We start from the raw sequence: 20633 nt of genomic DNA, 5'->3' as shown, positions 1-20633 counted from the left end.
AATTTATATGCAAACACGAACAGCGCCTCTAGCGGATCGTTTGCGATGTTCGTGTTTCTATACAAATTGAGATTTTAACGCGAACGCGATCGAGACGTATTTTGCAACCGAAAACTTACACTAAGGGTACAGCAGAAAGGATCTTAAGTGGCGACCACGAACCGGAAGACGCAACGTTGGGTTCCATTTCGTTCTGTCCACTGGGTTAATTTATTAACCGACTTCAAAAAAAGGAGGTTATCAATTCGGTTGTATTTTTTTCATTTTATTTATTCAACTTCATTGTGATGTGCTAAAGGGAGGGTTGTTAACAGTGATCTTCCGTCTGATGATTATGATGTATCATGTAGCCGAAGTAAGTAAAACGAACCACAATACAATACAATACAAATATATTTTATTGCACACCACAAATCAGTACAAAAAGCAACAGCCTGCAGTATTAGAAGTATCTAGTAGGTTAGGTACCTATGTGCAAAGGAGCGCCGTTTTCCAGTTTCCAGTGCAAAATGAATATGATGGCGCTTTTGAGTTTCGAGAGAGGTCGAAAAGTGGCCGAAGCGATGTAGACAATCTCGCTCCACCTTCATCTTTATAAGGCCATCTCATCATCTTTATAGCCGGCGTTGTGGGCAACTGCCTATGTTTTGGTTGATGACTTTGGCGTAAAAGACAGGGATAACGATGTTGTAATGGGATCATGTACCCAGGCGCCTTTTGTCTAACGCACTCGGAATAACAACGTTTTCACCACTAAGTACTTTCGCACACGGTATAGGACGAGGGAAAAAAGCAATGGCGAATGCAAGCGCAAACGTTCATCCGGTAGGATGGTGTACGGTTGTGTTGCTCTGAAGATGAGCTCTAGTTGAGTTCGAAACGCGTCAGTGTAGTGTGGTGGTGGTGGTGCTGGTGGGTGATGGATGGATTTGAGTGTTCTTACAGTGTGGAGGTGGAGGAACTGTATGAACACGCATATCATGCATATTTATTTAATCGTATGGCGTAAAACATAAAACAATTACACTAAAGAAAGAAACTACAAGCTATAAATCCACATTCAGGGTCCCAAGTCAGATTGTACAGATCTCCAGGGGAGCCCGAGCATGAGTGTAGAGGGCAGCGCTGTACAATGTGCTCCATAGTTTGAGCCTCCTCGCCGCATTCGCAGAGGGACGAGTCCCGCCAACCCCACTATCATGCATAAACCATCATAAATAAGGTCGCGGGTGAGCAAAGAATTTCTTTTAGTTCATTTATAAGGACAAAACCCAAAAGAAATACATAAAAAGTGTTTTGATTAGGTGTGTTTCTTATCTATTTCACTTAAGTTAAATTTCTGATGATAATGATAATACCTACTTTGTTATCGCTTATTGACTGTTTCACAAATATGTAGGTACTTACCCCCAGTCGCACATTTGTCTTGCCTTTGCAGCTTTGTGATTGATCGTCTAAGAAAAGTAAATGTGATTCTCAACATATTTTTTGGAAGATAACAGATTATTACTAGATAATTTATTGAATCAGACCTTACTTTGCGGAGATAGCCATCGATCTAGCTTCATCCCAGCCTATATACGTCCCACTGCTGGGCATAGGCCTCCTCTCAGAACAAGAGGGCCCGGGCCATAGTTCCCATGCTGGCCCAGTGCGGATTGGGAACTTCACACGCATCATTGAATTGCTCCGCAGGTTTGTGCAGGTTTCCTCACGATGTTTTCCTTCACCGCAAAGCTCGTGGTAAATTTCAAATGTCATTCCGCACATGAATTTCGAAAAACTCAGAAGTGCGAGCCGGGGTTTGAAACCACGACCCTCGTGCTTAGGCGATTGGTCAAACCACTAGGTCACCACGCCTATCGATCTAGCTTGTATAGGATTAAATGGGAAAACGAGCGTTTTGGAGTAGACTGAATTTAATTTTATGAAAGTTTTTAAAGTTACTTATTTTTAGTTTTCAGACCAGAGGCCTTTATTGTTTACCTACTTGTACGTAACACACTTGGAATGAATCACAATCATTTTCACTACTTCTTTCTGAATGAATGAATGAGTTCTGTGTAGGATGAGGATATAGACCGGATAGAAAGAGACTATGATCCATCTACATCTATCTATAGATAGATGTCGATCGATAAGCGCCCGAGCGTTAGACAAAACGGCCACTGGTTTTACAAAGGACCTTCTAATGTCTTGAACGCATCAAATTGAGGTCTAGCATTACCATTTTATGAGACAGTGTTTGTATGATCTAACCACCGGGCTTGCGCAAGCGCAACGGAGACGCCCCACACGTGCCACCTCACACGGCGCGCCATGCTACTGTCTATTCGGAAAACAATTTGTACCTGCTAATTAAGGAACGTGATATATTTGCGGTTTCGTAATCAGGGTATCAATGGGGCGCATGAACTCACACGGCATATGAACGGTGACGGTTTATTTTGATATGAACTCGTTCGTCTTCTCTTTTATCTCCCTTCATCATTGTATCAACTTATCAACTATCTCCTCTTACCCGCAAGAACTTATCAGGGTCGAGATCTGTGATGTCTCTCGACGACGTGTTTGCCTTGAAGGGGGACTGTTTGGCTTGTATAATTAAGTTATTAAAAGAATATAACTTTTAAATATGAGTAGGTAAGTAATGCACAAATACATAGGACAAATTTGTTTATTGTGGGTTTTAAGTGTTTAATTGATTACATCGACTCCTATCGACCGATCCGTTAGATCAATCCGGTTTGGAATAGTCTGATAAGACCTATAAATAAACAAAGTAATAGCAATCATGTGATGCACGTGTAACGGTGATACTTTCCACCATCCATCATCGCAAATCCAAGCGATAAGAGCTTGAGGTTCCCTAATAAGTACAACCGATTAATGACATTTTTAACTCCAAAGAACTACAGTACCTACAACTGAATGTTAATGTCGCTGGAGACTCGTCGGTTTTCCTCGTTCCCCTATTTGGGTTATTCCCACCTGTTACCACCAATTTGATATCAGTGGTAACAGGTGGGAATTTTTCCCCCACCTGTTACCACTGGTAACTAATGGGAATAAAAATTCCCATCTGTTACCACTAAACTAATTGGTGGTAACAACTGGGATTTTTTTCCCATCTCATACCCACTAAAGAAATTGTAGTTACCACCAATTTCTTTAGTGGGTATGAGATGGGAAAAAATCCAATTAGCTACCACCACATTCATTTTAATTTTCAGCAGTTTATTGTTAACATATTAAAAAAGGTTCTATTCTATACAATATTTATGGAGTTATTTTATCTTATCGCGAATATTTTTCCTATCTGTTACCACTAAAGTAATTGGTGGTAACTACTGGGGAAAAAAATCCCAGTAGTTACCCACTGAGTACTTTAGTGGTAAAAGATGGGAAAAAAATCCCAGCTGTACCACTGGTAAAAATTGGTGGTAATAGGTGGGAATAATCCTTTAACTTAACGTCATGATTTGAAGTTCAGAAAAAAAACTCGATTCGCTCGCTATATTCTCTCGTCGTGGCGGATATCAAGTCAAAGTGCCCACACCAACGAAGCTGGGGGCGTTTTTGATGGGCATCCACCCATGCGCGCAGACGTTGGGTTGCCGGATCAGTGGTCCTAACGCGTCTGATCATTTGATGTATGGTCGACCAAGAAAGTGCTTTGCCAATATAATTTTAATGACAGTCCCTAATTCAGAAATAAAATAAAAGAACTTAAATTAATTAATTTAAGTTTTTGTTTTTTTATTTCATGTTTTCTAAACTGGTATTTTTTTAAAAGTGTACTAGTGTTTTGGTGATCCTGGCTGCAGCATCAGCTCGTCGTGTTGTTTATTAAGTACCTACCTACTGATCAAAACGAATCCAAACACGATACATCTGCTATAGTTTAATCAAGAGTGTATCTACCTATTAGTGTTCTGGATATCCTGGCTGCAGCATCAGGCCGAGAATTCCATAATCTTGCATAGTTAACATACATGGGTGTTTTAAATTTTAGGTCCAAAATATGTTTGAAAGTAATTAGTAAATACCCATTATACGTCTTAAGATTCCTATCGCAGCGAACAAAAGAGCTGATGATCTTGAAACGGCTGAACCGATTTTGATAAAACATGTCTAAGAACCATCGCTAGAAAACCAGTTTTTAAATAATAAAAAAAACTCATTCAAATCGGTCCACCCGTTTAAGAGCTACGGTGCCACAGACACACATAGCGGTCAAACTTATAACACCCCTCTTTTTGCGTCGGGGGTTAACAATAAGGCTGATTGTCATATGGACTTGTGAGTGAAAATAGGCTTTGACGTTTTAAGCGCTACAAATGACATTATAAACCTTAGGGTGGTAAACTAATTTCTTGGTCAACTATAATGTGGCTGAACCGATAACTACTTTATGTTGACAATCTATTAAATAATTACTAATCCAGGTGACATGAAATGCTAATGCCTAATACGTAGTTTTTCTTTCATATAAAAATAGTTTCGAACTGCATAGCAGCTTGTAGCTCTTATGATAATTTCTTTACACGTGCCTCGAAGACTGTTGAGGTGACATACTTATATACACACCGTATTGAATTGCAAAGTAATATCATTCTTCATGCTATGATAATATAGTCCGGTTTCCCTTTCGCGTCATATGACGATACTCATGGCGTACATGATACTTGCGTATTGAAAAAAGATGTAAGTAACTATGTTATATCGTTCGTATAACACTTGTACTATTCTTTATTCTGTGTATACAGTTCATTGGGCCAATGAACTTTTTTACCGACACTAATCTGTCCGTGACATTTTTTGTAGGTAAACATGTTTTTTCTGTAATTTAATAGATGGTGTACATGAATACATGCCATCCTACGTAAGTTTAAGCTATTAAACCGTGAAATATCTTGTTGGAAGTACGATTTTTTGGTAACGCCAGAGACAGTTTTGGTAACGCAGGAGACGCCCAAAGTGTCGGTAAAATAGTTGATTGGCCCAATTATACTTACTTTAATCAATTTAAATACTTACTTGCCTTTTAGGCGTAGCATAAATCAGCGTCATTAGAAGAACAGTGCGCAAAGTTTTGTAACATCTGAAAGAAAAACCAAACCGTTTTAATAATAGTCTAGTATGTATGTTGACAAAGTTTAGCGGCCAAGAATCTTGCTTCCAAAAATCTACTTAAGTCAGATTAAAACCTGAAATTAGATTTGTGATTGAAATATTGTTCTCATAGCCACTCCACATCTCATCTCATCCCACTATAATATTATAAATGTGAAAGTTTGTAAGTCTGTTCGTTTGTTTGTTTCTTACTTCATCACGTCTAAACCGCTGAACTGATTTAGATGAAATTCGGTATTCAGATAGTTTGAGTCCTGGGGAAGGACATAATGATAGTTTTTATCCAGGAATAACGATAACTGAATTCTACGCGGACGAAGTCGCGGGTAACGGCTAGTATAGAATTAATTTTAATTAAATACCTGTCTATATTATTCTTATAACTTTAGAGAAGTAGGTACCTTTTTTTTATTCGACTGGATGGCAAACGAGCAAGTGGGTCACCTGATGGTAAGAGATCACTACCGCCCATAAACATCTGCAAAAGTAATATTTTTCTAAGGTTTTCGTATTGTGTAAACTGTACGAAATCTTCCAACTTCAGGTATGTTTTACTCGTACAATTTAGGCTGCTATTTACTCTTAAACTACTAATAATTCTCAAGCAATCTTAGCCGCTATAATTTTCCTTGTAAATTTGATAAGTAAATTTACTACTTACCATTCTGATTTTTTTTTTAATTTTCCGCCCATCAGTTTAGATTTTAGAGAGGAGGCGGGGACGCTCGATTTAAATGAAAATTTGCACTTTTAAGTTGAATATTTGTATAGTTGAATAAGTGCGACATGTATTAGTTCAGTTCAGTGGTAAAAAGCCGTACGAATCAGGGGGGCTACTACGAAATTCGAAAATCGAAGTTCGTATCGTACCGTCGCTCTCACTCGTATGAGTAAGTAATTATAATTAGCATCAGCGAGCGGGACGGCAAGATACGAGGTTCGAATTTTGCACTTCGTAGTATAGGGCCAGTTAGTCGTTGGAAAGAATTGGTTAACGACACTAATCTAGTATAAAATGAATTCACGTGATGCCGTCATTTATGTTATGTTATGTAGATAGTAGATACCTACTATGTAAAACGTAACGACAACGACGCCGATGATGCAGTTTAATGCCGTGCCGAAACACGTGAGATGATTATATCTGGCTGCCAGCGTTTTTTTTTTCAATAAAATGTGTTGCAATCACCAATTGTTTTATACAATTTCTTATCTATGTTTTGACGTTAATATCATAAAAAGATTTTCCCGGTGTATTGCGCAATTGGAAAGGATGTTATCGTTATGGAATGCCGATAGAGTTCATTAATACTAGATGTTAATTTTAATTAAACTCTTGATAATACAATTCTGGAGGGGGGATAATTGTAACTTTCTCAGTAATAAGTGTGATAAGAAGGGGATGGGGTGACAATTAAAAATGGTCAATATAGCTATGGTAATTTATGGTAAACCTCTTTTAAGGTGCGAATGCCAGACAATTACCAAATTGACATTACCTACCGGTCGTTAAATGCATTAAAAACTTGATTCGAAAGTGAAGTGCGCATCTATTGGGGCGGAGCGGAGCGGAGAAGTATGGAATTAAATAAATAAATAAAAAATCGGCCAAGTGCGAGTCGGACTCGCGCACGAAGGGCTCCGTACCATTATCTATTCAACATTAGGTAGACATTAGCAAAAAACGGCAAAACAAAACAAGTTTGTTGTATGAGAGCCCCCTTAATTTTTTTTTTAAAGCGATTATACAACAATAGATTCTGTGAATATTTCAAGCGTTTACCTGTTGCCAATAAGTGGTAAGCAAAAAACGGCAAAATAATCACGTTTGTTGTTCTGTTTTTAGTTTAAGCAAAAAAACGAAGTATATTATAGCAATTTCATTTTTAGGCTCCCGAAGGGTGACTAGCGGAACCCTGTTGCTCTTACTTCGCTGTCCTTCTGTCTGTCTGTCACAGAGCTGTATCTCGAGAACCGTAATAGAATAGATAGACAGCTGAACCTACTTTTACTATTACTTATTCTGTGGCTGAACACATATTTAATTAAGTTTATTTCTATTTCGCTAGGTCGCTACAACAACAAATTATATAAATTAAATTAAATAAGGGGAGTCCCCGTACTGGAATATTGGAAACGCATTATTTTTAATTTTATTTACAAAGATTAAATGTTCCGTCCGACTCGTGCTTTACCGGTTTTTATTATTAGTTGTCTGTGTGTTTGTGTTGTATGAAGCCGTGGTGGCCTAGTGGTTTGACCTATCGCCTCTCAAGCAGAGGGTCGTGGGTTCAAACCCCGGCTCGCACCTCTGAGTTTTTCGAAATTCATGTGCGGAATTACATTTGAAGTTTACCACGAACTTTGCGGTGAAGGAAAACATCGTGAGGTAACCTGCACAAACCTGCGAAGCAATTCAATGGTGCGTGTGAAGTTCCCAATCCGCACTGGGCCCGCGTGGGAACTATGGCCCAAGCCCTCTTGTTCTGAGAGGAGGCCTGTGCCCAGCAGTGAGACATATATAGGCTGAGATGATGATGATGATTATTAGTTGTTATGCAGTATATTTACCTATATTGCCATTCCGAGTTTGAGGTTTGTATACTTATTTAACCCTTACAGAGGAAGAACGAAAAGAAGGAAGGGTCCCCATGCAAAACACAGTTTTAGTTATACGTATCTCCATAACGTTTCAATACGAGTACCAACTAAAAACTCTGAATGATAAAAGATCGGGACTCGGGCTCGGGACTCGGAATGATGATAGAGAAAAAAACCGTTCAAACATGAGTCGATCATAGAGGCAAGTCAAGTCAAGTGTACTATTTTTTGCAAGGCCGGCAACCGGCAACGTACATACCTTGCAGATTCGTTTAGCAATTCCGATAGTATTGTAGGTGTCTGTCGGCGGTGATCACTTAACATTAGTTAAACCGTATACCTGTTTGTCTGATTTCCTAAAAATATATATAGGTACTTGCGGCAATATTTTGGTCCGCTTCTGGCAACAATGAAATACAGCAGCAACAGCTTCTACTTACTCTAATGGTGATTTTCCACCGGCGAGGCGAGACGAGAATTGAAATTTGTATGCATTCTCGCGCGCCCGCCGCGAGCCGCCGCGAGCGCTGCCATACAAATTTCAAATTTCAATTCTCTCTCGCCTCGTCTCGTCTCGCCTCGCCGGTGGAAAACCACCTTAAAGCCCAGTTTATACCTGCAAAAAAAATCGTGCAAGTAGCATTACATTGCTGCATTCGATTGACCACTTCAGACTCGTTCCATTTACGACCTCGCAATGTCTTGTGCGTTGCCGGCGCTTAGTAAATGTGTGAAGTCGTCATTCAAAAGTATGTCCAGTGCTCCGGCCTAATACCTACTACGAAGTGCAAAATTCAAACTTCGTATCTTGCCGTCCCACTGACGCTAATATTATTTAATACGAGAGTGAGAGGGACGGTACGGTACGATACGAACTTCGATTTTCGAATTTCGTAGTAGCCCCCCAGTTGTGGCATTCTGAATATTGATCCGCTGGTAGAAGGCTGTCGTAGATATCAGAGGCGTCACATGTCGCTTACACGTGCCGGCTGCAACGCGGCGTCTTAGTAAACAGGTGTGGGGTTTTATAACTTCCGCACCTAAAAAAAAATAAAAACATTTTTTCGTGTACGTTTCCATTGTAATAAAACGCTAGAGAGAGTACCTACGGTTGGCTATCTACATTCTTTAGCCTGTATCTGTCAATTTAGAAATTATAAGGGGTGTGCGGGCAAACCCGATAAGTCGAAATAATGGACTGTTAAAAAATATCACTATGTAAAACATCTCAATTGTCTTTGTCAAAAATGCCTACAAAATTGATCGTATTGGATATATCGATATTGACCACCACACCCCTCTTTTTCTCAACTTGACAGTCCAGTAGGTACTCTTAGTGTAAGTTTTCGGTTACAAAATACGTCTCGATCGCGTTCGCGTTAATATCTCAATTTGTATGTGTTGAAACTTCATTGTACTGGCCATCAGATATTGTGTTTTTTGCTTGACATTGATTTGATTTGTTGATAGACTTCAATACAAATTTGGTTCTGAGAATATTTTTTTATTAGGTTATGGGAATTTTACAAATATTCCTTTTATAAGTAATATTCTTCTATTTTTGGGATTAGTTTTACCTTTTTAATTTGTGTTTTGCAAATATGAGTGTCCAAAATTGGATCGCTTTAATATTGAAAAGCTACGCGGACTGGAAAACTGGTTGGTATGGAAATTCGATATAAACCTTCAACTAACTATGCATAAATTGCAAGATGTTGTAAAAGGCGTCGAAACTCTTCCTGTACCCCTAAAGAAAGACGCGTCGGCTGACGAAACTGCAAGTTATCAAAGGAAACTTACCCAGTATGAAGAACGCGACGCATTACTCCAATGTATCATCGGCTGTAGCGTCTCCGCAGAACCTAAACGTCATATACTCACTGCTAAATCCGGTAAGGAAATGTGGGATATACTTCACTCAGTGTACGAGCAGAAGAATGATAGAAGACTAGACTTGTTGTATTGCCAGCTGTTCACTTATACTAAAGATGAAGCTGACGACATTGCCACGCACGTCTCTAAGCTGCAGGCATTGTGGCAACAACTCAATGACGAACTAAAGGAAGAAGGATCTCTCCCGCAATCATTGTTGATGAACAGGATTCTTAACACATTGCCTTCAGCATATCTTGAGTTCAAGAATGCTTGGGAGTCCGTACCTAAGGAGAACAGAATTATTTCTACTCTTATGGAGCGTCTTCGTCTTCATGAACAACGTCTTGAAGACTTGGATACTAGACCTTCTACTACCACTTTTACGTCTGAAAATGCTCTTTTATCAAATAAGAAGAAAGACAAAGTCAAGTGTTCACATTGCAACAAAATTGGACATACTCACAAACAATGTTTTTTGCTGAAGAAGCTTAAGAAGCGGAATAAGGGTAACGAAGCCATTCCGAATGATGGTGATGCATTTCTATCTCGACTTGATAATTCAAATTCAAACTGGATAGTTGACTCAGGAGCATCTCACCATATTACGTCAAGCGCCAATTGGTTTAGAAGCTACACACCATTCGATAACCCAAGAGCTTTACGACTGGGAGATGATCGAAATATGTATGCATATGGCCAAGGAATTATTGATGTTGAAATGTCGGTACAAGGTAAATGGAAACGTGCTCATCTGAATAATGTTTGGTATGTACCTCAAGCAGGACAAAATCTATTCTCAGCTGGTTCAGCATTGGACCATGGATATATAGAGATAGCTGACAAGGATAAGCGTGTCTTCAAAGATAAGAGCGGCCAAGTCAAAGCTGTCAGTATTAGAGATGGTAATCTATATAAACTTTTGATGAGAGTAAGGACTGTTAATGCTTGTGTTGTCAAAGAAGGAACAAGCCTACAGATTTGGCATAAGAGACTCTGTCGCCAAAACAAAATAATGGTTAAGAAATTTTCGTCAGCTGAAGAAAATTCCTTCGTACCATATAGCGATGCCGACTACGCCGGAGATAAAGACACAAGAAGGTCGACTTCTGGTTACGTATGTCTGGCCGCAGGGGGAGCGGTGTCCTGGTCTTCAAAGACACAGAGATGTGTGACTCTTTCAACCACTGAGGCGGAGTTTGTGGCGGCCAGCCTTGCAGCCCAGACGTTATATGTGGCTCAATCGACTTTACAAGGAAGTTCGAGGAATCGGGGTCATACCTACTGTTTATGTGGACAACCAAAGTGCTATTAAGCTTGTCAAGAACCCAGTGTTTCATTTTAAGACAAAGCATATAGATACGCGCTATAAGTTTTTGCGAGAGCTTCATCAAGAGAAAAAGGTCAATGTCCTCTACGTACCTTCTAGAGAACAAGTAGCAGATACGTTTACGAAAGCCCTACCAAAGGAAAGCTTTCTTAGAGCACGAGCCTCACTAGGACTGGTGAGTAAGCCTGATCTGATGCAGGGGGAGTGTTGAAACTTCATTGTACTGGCCATCAGATATTGTGTTTTTTGCTTGACATTGATTTGATTTGTTGATAGACTTCAATACAAATTTGGTTCTGAGAATATTTGTTTTATTAGTATGGAAACACGAACATCGCAAAACGTTCCGCTAGAGGCGCTGGTCCTGTTTCCAAACAAATTGAGATTTAAACGCGAACCCGATGGAGACATATTTTGTAACCGAAAACTTACACTAAGGGTACGTGTACTGAATAATGGTCGGTCAGGTCGGGTTATAAAATAACAAATTATCAATCAACGATGTTGGGCTGTGTTGCGATTGTTACATTACATTACAGCCCATCCTTTGATTATTTTATGAATGAAACGAAACCAACGAAACCTTACGTATAAGGGACTTATTCGTTATGGCAAATCAAATAATACCAATACAACACAACCATTTAAGGTTCATTCGTATATAACATAAAAGTTCGTACGTTACTAAATCCAATAAATAACCCTTCATCGGGCAGTCGGGTAAAAAACATACAGCGTGAGTTTCTTCAGATACCTACCGTAGAAAAAACTGTTTGGAAACAATAGTTGTAATGTACCTAACCTACTTACTTTTTAACCCCCGACGCAAAAAGAGGGGTGTTATTTTACAGTATGAAAAAAACAATTTAATTTAAGAGCAAAGTCCGCTATTTGTGTCTGTCTGTGGCACCGTAGCTCTGAAATGGACCTAATTGAAGGTATTCCGACACGAACGAAAAAAAAATATTTCAAATTGGTTCATAAATGACGGAGTTCTGAGGTAACAAACATAAAAAAATACAATCGAATTGATAACCTTTTTTTTAAATCGGTTAATTCCTCGCAACACACATCCTCGCACATTATTGGTGGAGGCTGTCGTCCCTCCTGTACTGACTGCTGGGTTCATATCAATATGAGGACGACATGAGGGTATACGAAATACACATTTATCATGGCAGTGGAAAGATGAGTCGACCAAAGTTATTCCACTCTTATCGCAATTATGTGTATACTATAAACATGAGGTCTTGCCTCTCGCCTGTGGCTATGCCACTTACTTATCTGCTTCGGTTTTACCTGGTGCCTTTCCATCTCTAATAATTCTGCATGGTTACCACCTTATGTACACTGTAGAGGCAACTCATGATTGACATTTGGTTGCGGTATACCGCCTTCCAATGGCTATGCACATCAATTACCTAGTTGGGCATCGGTCGACTTGCTCCGGTCTAGACAGGGTGTGAGTATGACCCTGGTGACTCTATCATATTGTATTCATTCGTCACTTAGCCGGACGAGGGGGCTTTGCCCCCCCGGAGGCCTCCACCATCCCCTAATAGCCTCGCCACGGTTGCTCCAACTACAGTCGACCGTGCCTGTGTGTTTCCGGACCACACTTCGAATATATGGGAGCTCCAGGCTTCCCTGTCCAATGTCCTTGACTACCAAATGTGCCGTGCACTGCAAGATTGGACTACACGTATCAGAAAGATCATTACCACACTTTACTGGTTTCCTCATCTTTCCACGTACCATGCACATATAGGTCGACATAGATATGCGATAGCAAAGTTAACACTCACCCGGGGTGTTCCAATGGGGTACAGGCCTCCTAGAAGCTCGTAGCTCCTCACTTATTCTTAACAGCTATCCTTCTTTACTGCCTCGCTGTCAATACTTGCCTCGCTATTTTTCCCGCCATCTCTCTATCATAGTACCAACATACATAAGTTAGTCAAAGACTAGGGTGGTATTACCACACTACAAATATAGATTGACAGTACTGATGTTGATACATACCGGTTGTTACATGGCGAATCGCGCTCAGCGCGACACTCCCGAAGGCAGAAAGAGTTTCAGTGCAGTAGTGTGAGCAGGTGACGCGTCCACTCCAGGATTTTCTCTCTGGCTCGAATAGCGGCGTCTCTCCTGGCCCTGGTCCCTGACAGCACATTGTCAGGGTCGGTAGCGTCTTCTGAATTTGAAGTCTCGGTATTCCCTGTACATTCTTGGCTTGGCATTACTTCATTTGGGGTTTCTACCTCATGGCCATGTCTTTCTGGTACTGGATCATTTGGTGGGAGCGGTGGCAACCCTTCCACTCGATTTTGGGCAATATCCAGATCCAAGTACTCTACCGGTGCATCCATAGGTGGAGCAGCCCGTCCTTCCTCTGTTGGTCCTGATTGTGAGGAGTTATCAGTTTCAGTCTCTAACGGATAGAGATGACCTACAGACCGAGTCAATATAGAGTCTCCCACATTTACCTTAGCAACTCTTTGTTTATTATCCGCACTAGTTGTCAGTTCTTCTATCTTCCCGACCTTCCATAACTCACGGTTTTTTATATCTGATTTAATTTGTACGATATCTCCTACTTTTGGTTCACAATTAGAAACAACTCTTGGCTGTTTTGGTGAGTGTCGATATCTCTCTCTCAAACTTGTCAGATATTGGGCCTTAAATATCTTCTTAAATTCCTCAAGAATTATCAAGCCCTTTTTCCAGCTCTCAATCAAATTGACTTGAAGTTTGGAACCATCTACCGTACAAACATTATCAGTTGCTGGGGTCAAGGTTAGACATTTTCCGAGACTAAGAAAATCAGATGGCCTCAAAATGTGAATAACTTCAGTTCCAACTTTTGTAAGTGGTCTCGAGTTTACAACAGCTTCTACTTCCTTCATCACAGTTAATAGTTTGCTGTCTCCGAGAAGGTGTTTTTCTAGAGTGCGTTTTAGTGAATGTTTTACTACGCCTACGAGCCGCTCATAATATCCGCCATGCCAAGGAGCGAGTTGGCAAATAAATCTCCATTCAATGCCCTTTGAAATGCAGAAGGGTTTCTTCACTACTTCAGATGTTAATTTGAAATAAGAAGCATTATCTGTATACAGTCGTTTCGGTGTATTTCTAGTGGCAGCGAATCTTCTGAGCGCTAGAAGGCATTCTTCAGCTGTTAAATCGTTTACAATTTCCAAATGTATAGCTCGCACTGCCAGACAGGTGAACAAAGCAACCCATCTCTTTTGTTTTCCATTTGGAGTGCTCACATACAGTGGTCCAAAATAATCCAATCCACAATATGTAAATGGTGCGCTATAGCTCACTCTCTCATTTGGTAGATCTGGTGCACTTGGTAAACGATAAGGACCACCTCCGTGTCTGACACACCGCTGGCATCTTGAGATGACTCGTTCTACTTGACGCTTGCCTTGTGGTATCCAGTACTTCTCTCTAATAAGGCTAAGAGTATGTGTGGCACCGATATGGTAATTAGCTTCATGAATGTCCTTGATAATTTTGTTAGTAAATTCACACTCTCTAGGCAACAATATAGGGTGTTTCATGTCGTAATCCCATGTGGTATTGGCCATCCGTCCTTGGCATCTCAGTATTCCATCGACATCAAGAAACAGACCGAGATTTCTCGACAGGTGTGTCTTTTTACCTGCAATCTCATCCGCGAAATGGTGCTTCTGCAGTTTCAAAATCTCTGCTATAGTATTATTTGCTGAACTTGATGGAGTCAGAGATTCCTGTATTGCGTCCAGTTCCGTTATTTCGTCATTTACTGTCTTGTCATTTGGTTCATCAATTTCCATTTCCTGATCGTCATTTTGTTCAACGGTTATCAGCTGATTACCTGGGCCATGATCAATATTTGGAATGTAGCTTTGATCACCTTGGTCCAGGCCCTCCCCAACAGAAAGGACTGAGATATGTTTCAGGTAGTACCTATCTGCCGGCCACTTCGATTCATCTTCTCTTAGGAATGTGGGACCGTTGAACCAAAGTTCCTTTGACTGATTCCATCTGTCAGGCCTCGTTGCAACATCAGCTGGATTCATCTTCGTGTTAATATAATGTAACTCCGCTTGCATCTGGTTTTTTCTAATTTCCTCTACTCTGTTGGATACAAACGGTGGTAGTAGTTTGTTTGAACGCATCCATCCATGCACGACCAAACTGTCTGTCCACAAGATTTCTTGGCTTATTGGTAGAGACAGGTTCTCCCTTATATATTTTAGAAGTCTACTAGCTATGAGTAAACCCATGAGTTCTAACTTCGGGATGTGAAGTTCTTTCGAGTCTTCATTTTTCGCTATACGTGACTTTCCCATTAAAAAATGAACTGATGTTCCTTGTTCATTCCTTGATGTCAGATATATGACAGCTGCATATGCTGTTTTTGAAGCATCAGAAAAACAATTTAGCTGGTATGTAGTTTTAGACTCAGGAACATCATTCGTTACACATCTGGGTAGTTCCAAGTGTACAGCCGTCCTTATTGTTTCCAATATTTCTTGCATGGACTGTATCACATCTTCTGGTAAGATTGTGTCCCATTTATGTTTCTGTTCACAGATGTTCCTGAACAAGGTCTTCAATGGTAGGGTTAGTGGACAAATGAAGCCACATGGGTCATATATCCGGGCTAAGGTACGAAGGACCTTCCTCTTCGTGTTTGCAGGTGCATCCTTGTCAAAGTGATGATTAGTTATTTTCAATTTTAATGAATCTCTCTCCACATTCCACGATAAGCCGAGAATTTTCACTGTATCTTCCCGTTTTGCTTGGTGCTCTGTGGGTACAAGATTAAGAAATTCTTTACTATTTGAGTTCCAATCTCTTATATTCATGGATATTTGTTCAAAGGTCTCCCGTGTCTTCTTATATACCTCTTGTGCTTCTTGGACAGAGTTCGCTCCGGTTACTAAATTATCTACATAGCAATTATTGGCTATGTCCTTTAGTAGATCTACATTTGTCTGTGACATATGGTATCTAATGGTCGCCGTCAATAGGAATGGACTAGATATTATTCCAAACGGGACACGGCAAAATCGGAGATAAAGTAAATTTTCTTTTGTCAGGTCCTTTGTTGTGTCTCTCACCCACAGGAATCTGGTCACATCACGGTCCTTCTCTTGAAGTCCGATCTGCAGGAACGCCTTTTCCACATCTGCCACTATTGCCACCCTTTTCGTTCTGAACTTCAGGAGAAGAGCCGTGAGATCCTCTAGCATCGAGGGTCCACTGTACAGGCATTCATTTAGGCTTTTCTTTCCTGATCCTCTTATCGATGCGTCATACACAATCCTTCCTCGCTTCCCTTCACCCTTTACTATATGATGGGCAAGATAGTGAACGGGATGTAAAATATCACTGTTGTGTGGTTCGACTATTTCAATTACATTCCCATCGAGTTGTTCCTTTAGAATGTCGTCATATTCCTGTAGCATTGCCGGATCCAATCTGTTGATTAAACTTTTCAGTCTTCCTAATGCCACGCCGAAATTGACTGGGAGCTGAGGTGGGTATTCAATCCATGGCCATGTTACTTCATACCGTCCATTAATATACTGTAGGGTGTCATTAAAATGTTTCACTGCTTCGTCTTGTCTAGTGGCTTTGGGAGAGTCGTTTATGCCAATACACTCAAGAGACCATAGAAATTTGATGTCAATGTTTCTAAGAGGTAAGTCCGGTTCGGTAAAGTAAGGGCAGCTTGAATTATGACAGTGGCAGTAAGTGTTCACAGTTAATATGTTCTCTTGCCTTGTAGTATGTTCAAGATTTTCTACATTTCCTGATAGCAGCCAACCAAAGTCAGAATCTACAAGGTATAATTCATCCTGAATTTTTTTCTTTCCTTGACGCATGAAGCCCGCATAGTAGTCGTTCCCTATTAAAATGTCTACATTCTCACCAGTAGAATCATCATCAGCCACCAAATCAACCACTGAAGTATCAAATTCAGCTACTGGTAACCTTTCTGTAATATGTGGAACAATATTGACTCTTACTTGTTTCTTGATATCACGTTTGGTTTCTAATAAAATGTCTACAGATGGGCTTGACATTTCCTTCGGATTAGTTGCTCCAAATGTGTATACCAAGAGCCGGTCTTCATTGTCAGGCGTTAGTTGTAGTTTAGAAGCTATCTTCGCACTGATGTAACTTCTTTGGGAGCCACTGTCTAATACAAGCCTGCACTTAAGCTTGTTTCTTTTGTTGTTGGGGTTGGTGACCTGTGCCACGGCTGTCTGCAAAAAGGTAAAGCTATTTGTAATATAACACTTGACCGTTATAGGTTCACTGTCTATAAAATCTTCATTACCCTTTGGCTTCGGACACAGTAGCTGGAGGTGTCCTTCACCACATCGGAAGCATGTTATCTTTCTGTGGCACTGGTCTGTTTTGTGGTTCCTTCTTAGACACTTATGGCACCTGTCCGTTAACTGTTTTTTCCTGGACTCCACATCACTATATCTCTTGCAGTCCATGCTGTTATGGTTACCAAGTTTACAGAAGATACAAGGCAATCTGTTTCTTTTTCTGGCTATGTTATTATTGACCTGACTGTCCATTTTCCGTTTCAGGCTTCTCTTCGGCTTGTAGTTGGCGTTGGTACCACTCCGTATTGGATATTCAGCCTTTGTTTGGAGTACTTCAGTAGTAATGACCTCTTGTTTCGTGTCTAAACCTGTCCGTGTTAGAGCTGGAGCGGTTTGAGCCTTTTCCATAGCCACCACAATATCCACTAAAATCCGTCTTACTGTAGATGTTGAGTTATCTTTAATATTAGACTGTTGGGGCATGAGGTGATACTGATGTAAAACCTGTTCAGGAAACTTGGAAAGTATAGTAGCCCGTAGGTGGTTTCCAGTAGTGTTTTCTCCTAATTTTTCTAGCACCCTCAAATGCCGCTCTATTTCATCAATTGTGCGCCTACAGCTGGACGCCGTATATTCTGCTCGTTCAAGGTTTGTTAACGCAGTATAGTGTGCATCTATGAGTGTGTCATCAGAGCCATACCTTGATTTCAGCGCTTCAACAGCTATGGTGTAGTTGTAGTTAGTTATACTAATGCCTGCTACTGCTTCCAAGGCCCTACCTTCGAGACTACTAATTAGGTACGTCAGCTTGTCTGCCTCTGCTAAGGGCTGGCTATCAATGTTGGAGGCAAACCTGTCCCAGAACTCCAACCATCTAAGTGGTTGCCCATCAAATTTAGGCAATTCCAACTTGGGCAATTTCACACCAAGATGACGAGTCGATGTGCTGCAGTGTTCTCTGGTTTGGACCGACGAAGCAGCCGCGGTCGCCATAGATGATTCGATGGTTGTAACGAAATCTTCAGCTTGTATTTGAATCTCCATCGCATTTGTGACTATTGTCATTTGAGGACTTGGAGAGGTAGATGTGTAATGCCGTATTTCATCTTGTAATTTATTTATCATCCCTTTCAATTGCGCTACGATATTAGACGCGGTGTCAAGCACCATCTCGCCCGACTCGTAATTTTGTTTTGCAACTTCGAAACATTCCTTTAGCTTGTTTTGCCGCATATGAACTACTCCAGTAAGAATTTCTTCCATTTTTATTGCTCGTATACTGAAATACGCGAAAACAATTGACTATAGTCGATGTTCGAAATTCAAAAAAAAACTAAACACTATGTTTACAAACTGTGAGCAACTCACCACGATGTTTCTCTATTTCTCCTCTCAAAGAACAGCACCGATCGCTGGGGTTCGTGAATAGTTAGTTCGTTGTAAACTGAAATTTAGAAACAAGAAGTATTACTACCCTTTACTATCAGTAAATCAAACATATCACGACCCGCCGGTTCATACAAGAAGTGCAAATTTACCTCTATTTGTTGACTCCGTATATTATTTAGGCTGATCTTCACTGCCACAACAAAAATAAACACACTACAACACTTACTTTTCACTGTAATAAAGTTATTTCTAATTATTTTTCTCAAACTTTATAGCTTCAAACTGTAACAAGCAAGCAGAGAAAAAAACCAACGACAATAGAACTGACAGACCAAATGGCGGCAAACCTAGAAAAAAAATCAACGCAATCCAATGCTACTTATTGCAGCCCGTATTAATACAACGATTATTTATTATTTCTGTAAAAGGTATAATAAATTAATACAAGCAAATATGCTAACACTTGTACAGAAAATGTTTATTCAATACAATAGTTTAATGAAAGTGTGTCAATTCCTTATCATTAATCGATTAATACCGATTCGTGCCGCACTAAACCATAGACAAAAAAGTTTCACAGTGTGGCAAGCTTAAAAAATTGTATCTACAATTTCGATCGGACATTAATAATTTACTTACGCCCGTTCCATACAACATGAATAGGGCTGTATCACATAATATGTTTTGTGGCTGTATGCCTTTCAGTTCTTTTCTTTTTGAAAGACTGACAATCACTCAGCATAATTAAAACACCTTACGCAACATCATACCTTAGACAATTTTATTGGATTAAATAATTCACATGATATCACTCCAAAAATCTCTTTATTGCCATACACCAAATATTTTTTGAAATTAGTAGGTACATTAACAAAACGTTCCGCGCTCACTTTATTTGTTCAGAGACTGAACTATGTACTTGAAATCTTTTACTAAATAAGTCATACTTATCTGACTCATTCGACAATATCCCAGCACTCCTCCACCAAAATGTCGTCCCTCCTGTACTGACTGCTGGGTTCATATCAATATGAGGACGACATGAGGGTATACGAAATACACATTTATCATGGCAGTGGAAAGATGAGTCGACCAAAGTTATTCCACTCTTATCGCAATTATGTGTATACTATAAACATGAGGTCTTGCCTCTCGCCTGTGGCTATGCCACTTACTTATCTGCTTCGGTTTTACCTGGTGCCTTTCCATCTCTAATAATTCTGCATGGTTACCACCTTATGTACACTGTAGAGGCAACTCATGATTGACATTTGGTTGCGGTATACCGCCTTCCAATGGCTATGCACATCAATTACCTAGTTGGGCATCGGTCGACTTGCTCCGGTCTAGACAGGGTGTGAGTATGACCCTGGTGACTCTATCATATTGTATTCATTCGTCACTTAGCCGGACGAGGGGGCTTTGCCCCCCCGGAGGCCTCCACCATCCCCTAATAGCCTCGCCACGGTTGCTCCAACTACAGTCGACCGTGCCTGTGTGTTTCCGGACCACACTTCGAATATATGGGAGCTCCAGGCTTCCCTGTCCAATGTCCTTGACTACCAAATGTGCCGTGCACTGCAAGATTGGACTACACGTATCAGAAAGATCATTACCACACTTTACTGGTTTCCTCATCTTTCCACGTACCATGCACATATAGGTCGACATAGATATGCGATAGCAAAGTTAACACTCACCCGGGGTGTTCCAATGGGGTACAGGCCTCCTAGAAGCTCGTAGCTCCTCACTTATTCTTAACAGCTATCCTTCTTTACTGCCTCGCTGTCAATACTTGCCTCGCTATTTTTCCCGCCATCTCTCTATCATAGTACCAACATACATAAGTTAGTCAAAGACTAGGGTGGTATTACCACACTACAAATATAGATTGACAGTACTGATGTTGATACATACCGGTTGTTACATGGCGAATCGCGCTCAGCGCGACAGAGGCGCTG

General features: G+C 40.4%; 2 protein-coding genes across 6 annotated transcripts in view; one reads left to right on the top strand and one right to left on the bottom strand.

Annotated features, from left to right (window-relative positions):
• Positions 1-20633, top strand: part of cwo (transcription factor cwo) — a 44946-nt gene that overhangs the window by 9683 nt on the left and 14630 nt on the right. The window lies entirely within an intron of this gene.
• LOC141433243 (uncharacterized) lies at positions 12036-20617 on the bottom strand. 4 transcript variants are annotated; one of them, XR_012451915.1, is made up of 2 exons: positions 12962-20617; positions 12036-12867 (listed from the first exon to the last, which is right to left on the bottom strand). XR_012451915.1 is itself a non-coding variant. In XM_074095189.1 (2 exons), exon 2 carries the CDS (start codon positions 18544-18546, stop codon positions 13018-13020), a length of 5529 nt encoding a protein of 1842 aa, XP_073951290.1. In that variant the 5' UTR covers positions 18547-18562; positions 18652-20617; the 3' UTR covers positions 12036-13017. The 4 variants fall into 4 exon arrangements, 3 of the variants coding, with proteins under 3 accessions (XP_073951290.1, XP_073951291.1, XP_073951292.1); XM_074095189.1 differs by having other exon boundaries at positions 12036-18562; positions 18652-20617; XM_074095190.1 differs by having other exon boundaries at positions 12036-18727; positions 18822-20617.

Source organism: Choristoneura fumiferana, chromosome 12 (genome assembly GCF_025370935.1).
Source record: "Choristoneura fumiferana chromosome 12, NRCan_CFum_1, whole genome shotgun sequence".
Taxonomy (NCBI): Eukaryota; Metazoa; Arthropoda; class Insecta; order Lepidoptera; family Tortricidae; genus Choristoneura; species Choristoneura fumiferana.
This window is presented reverse-complemented; position numbering and strand designations above follow the sequence as displayed.

What these genes read in the sequence shown, in the direction of transcription:
- LOC141433243 (XM_074095189.1), bottom strand. Translation starts at nt 18,546, where the DNA reads ATGGAAGAAATTCTTACTGGAGTAGTTCATATGCGGCAAAACAAGCTA.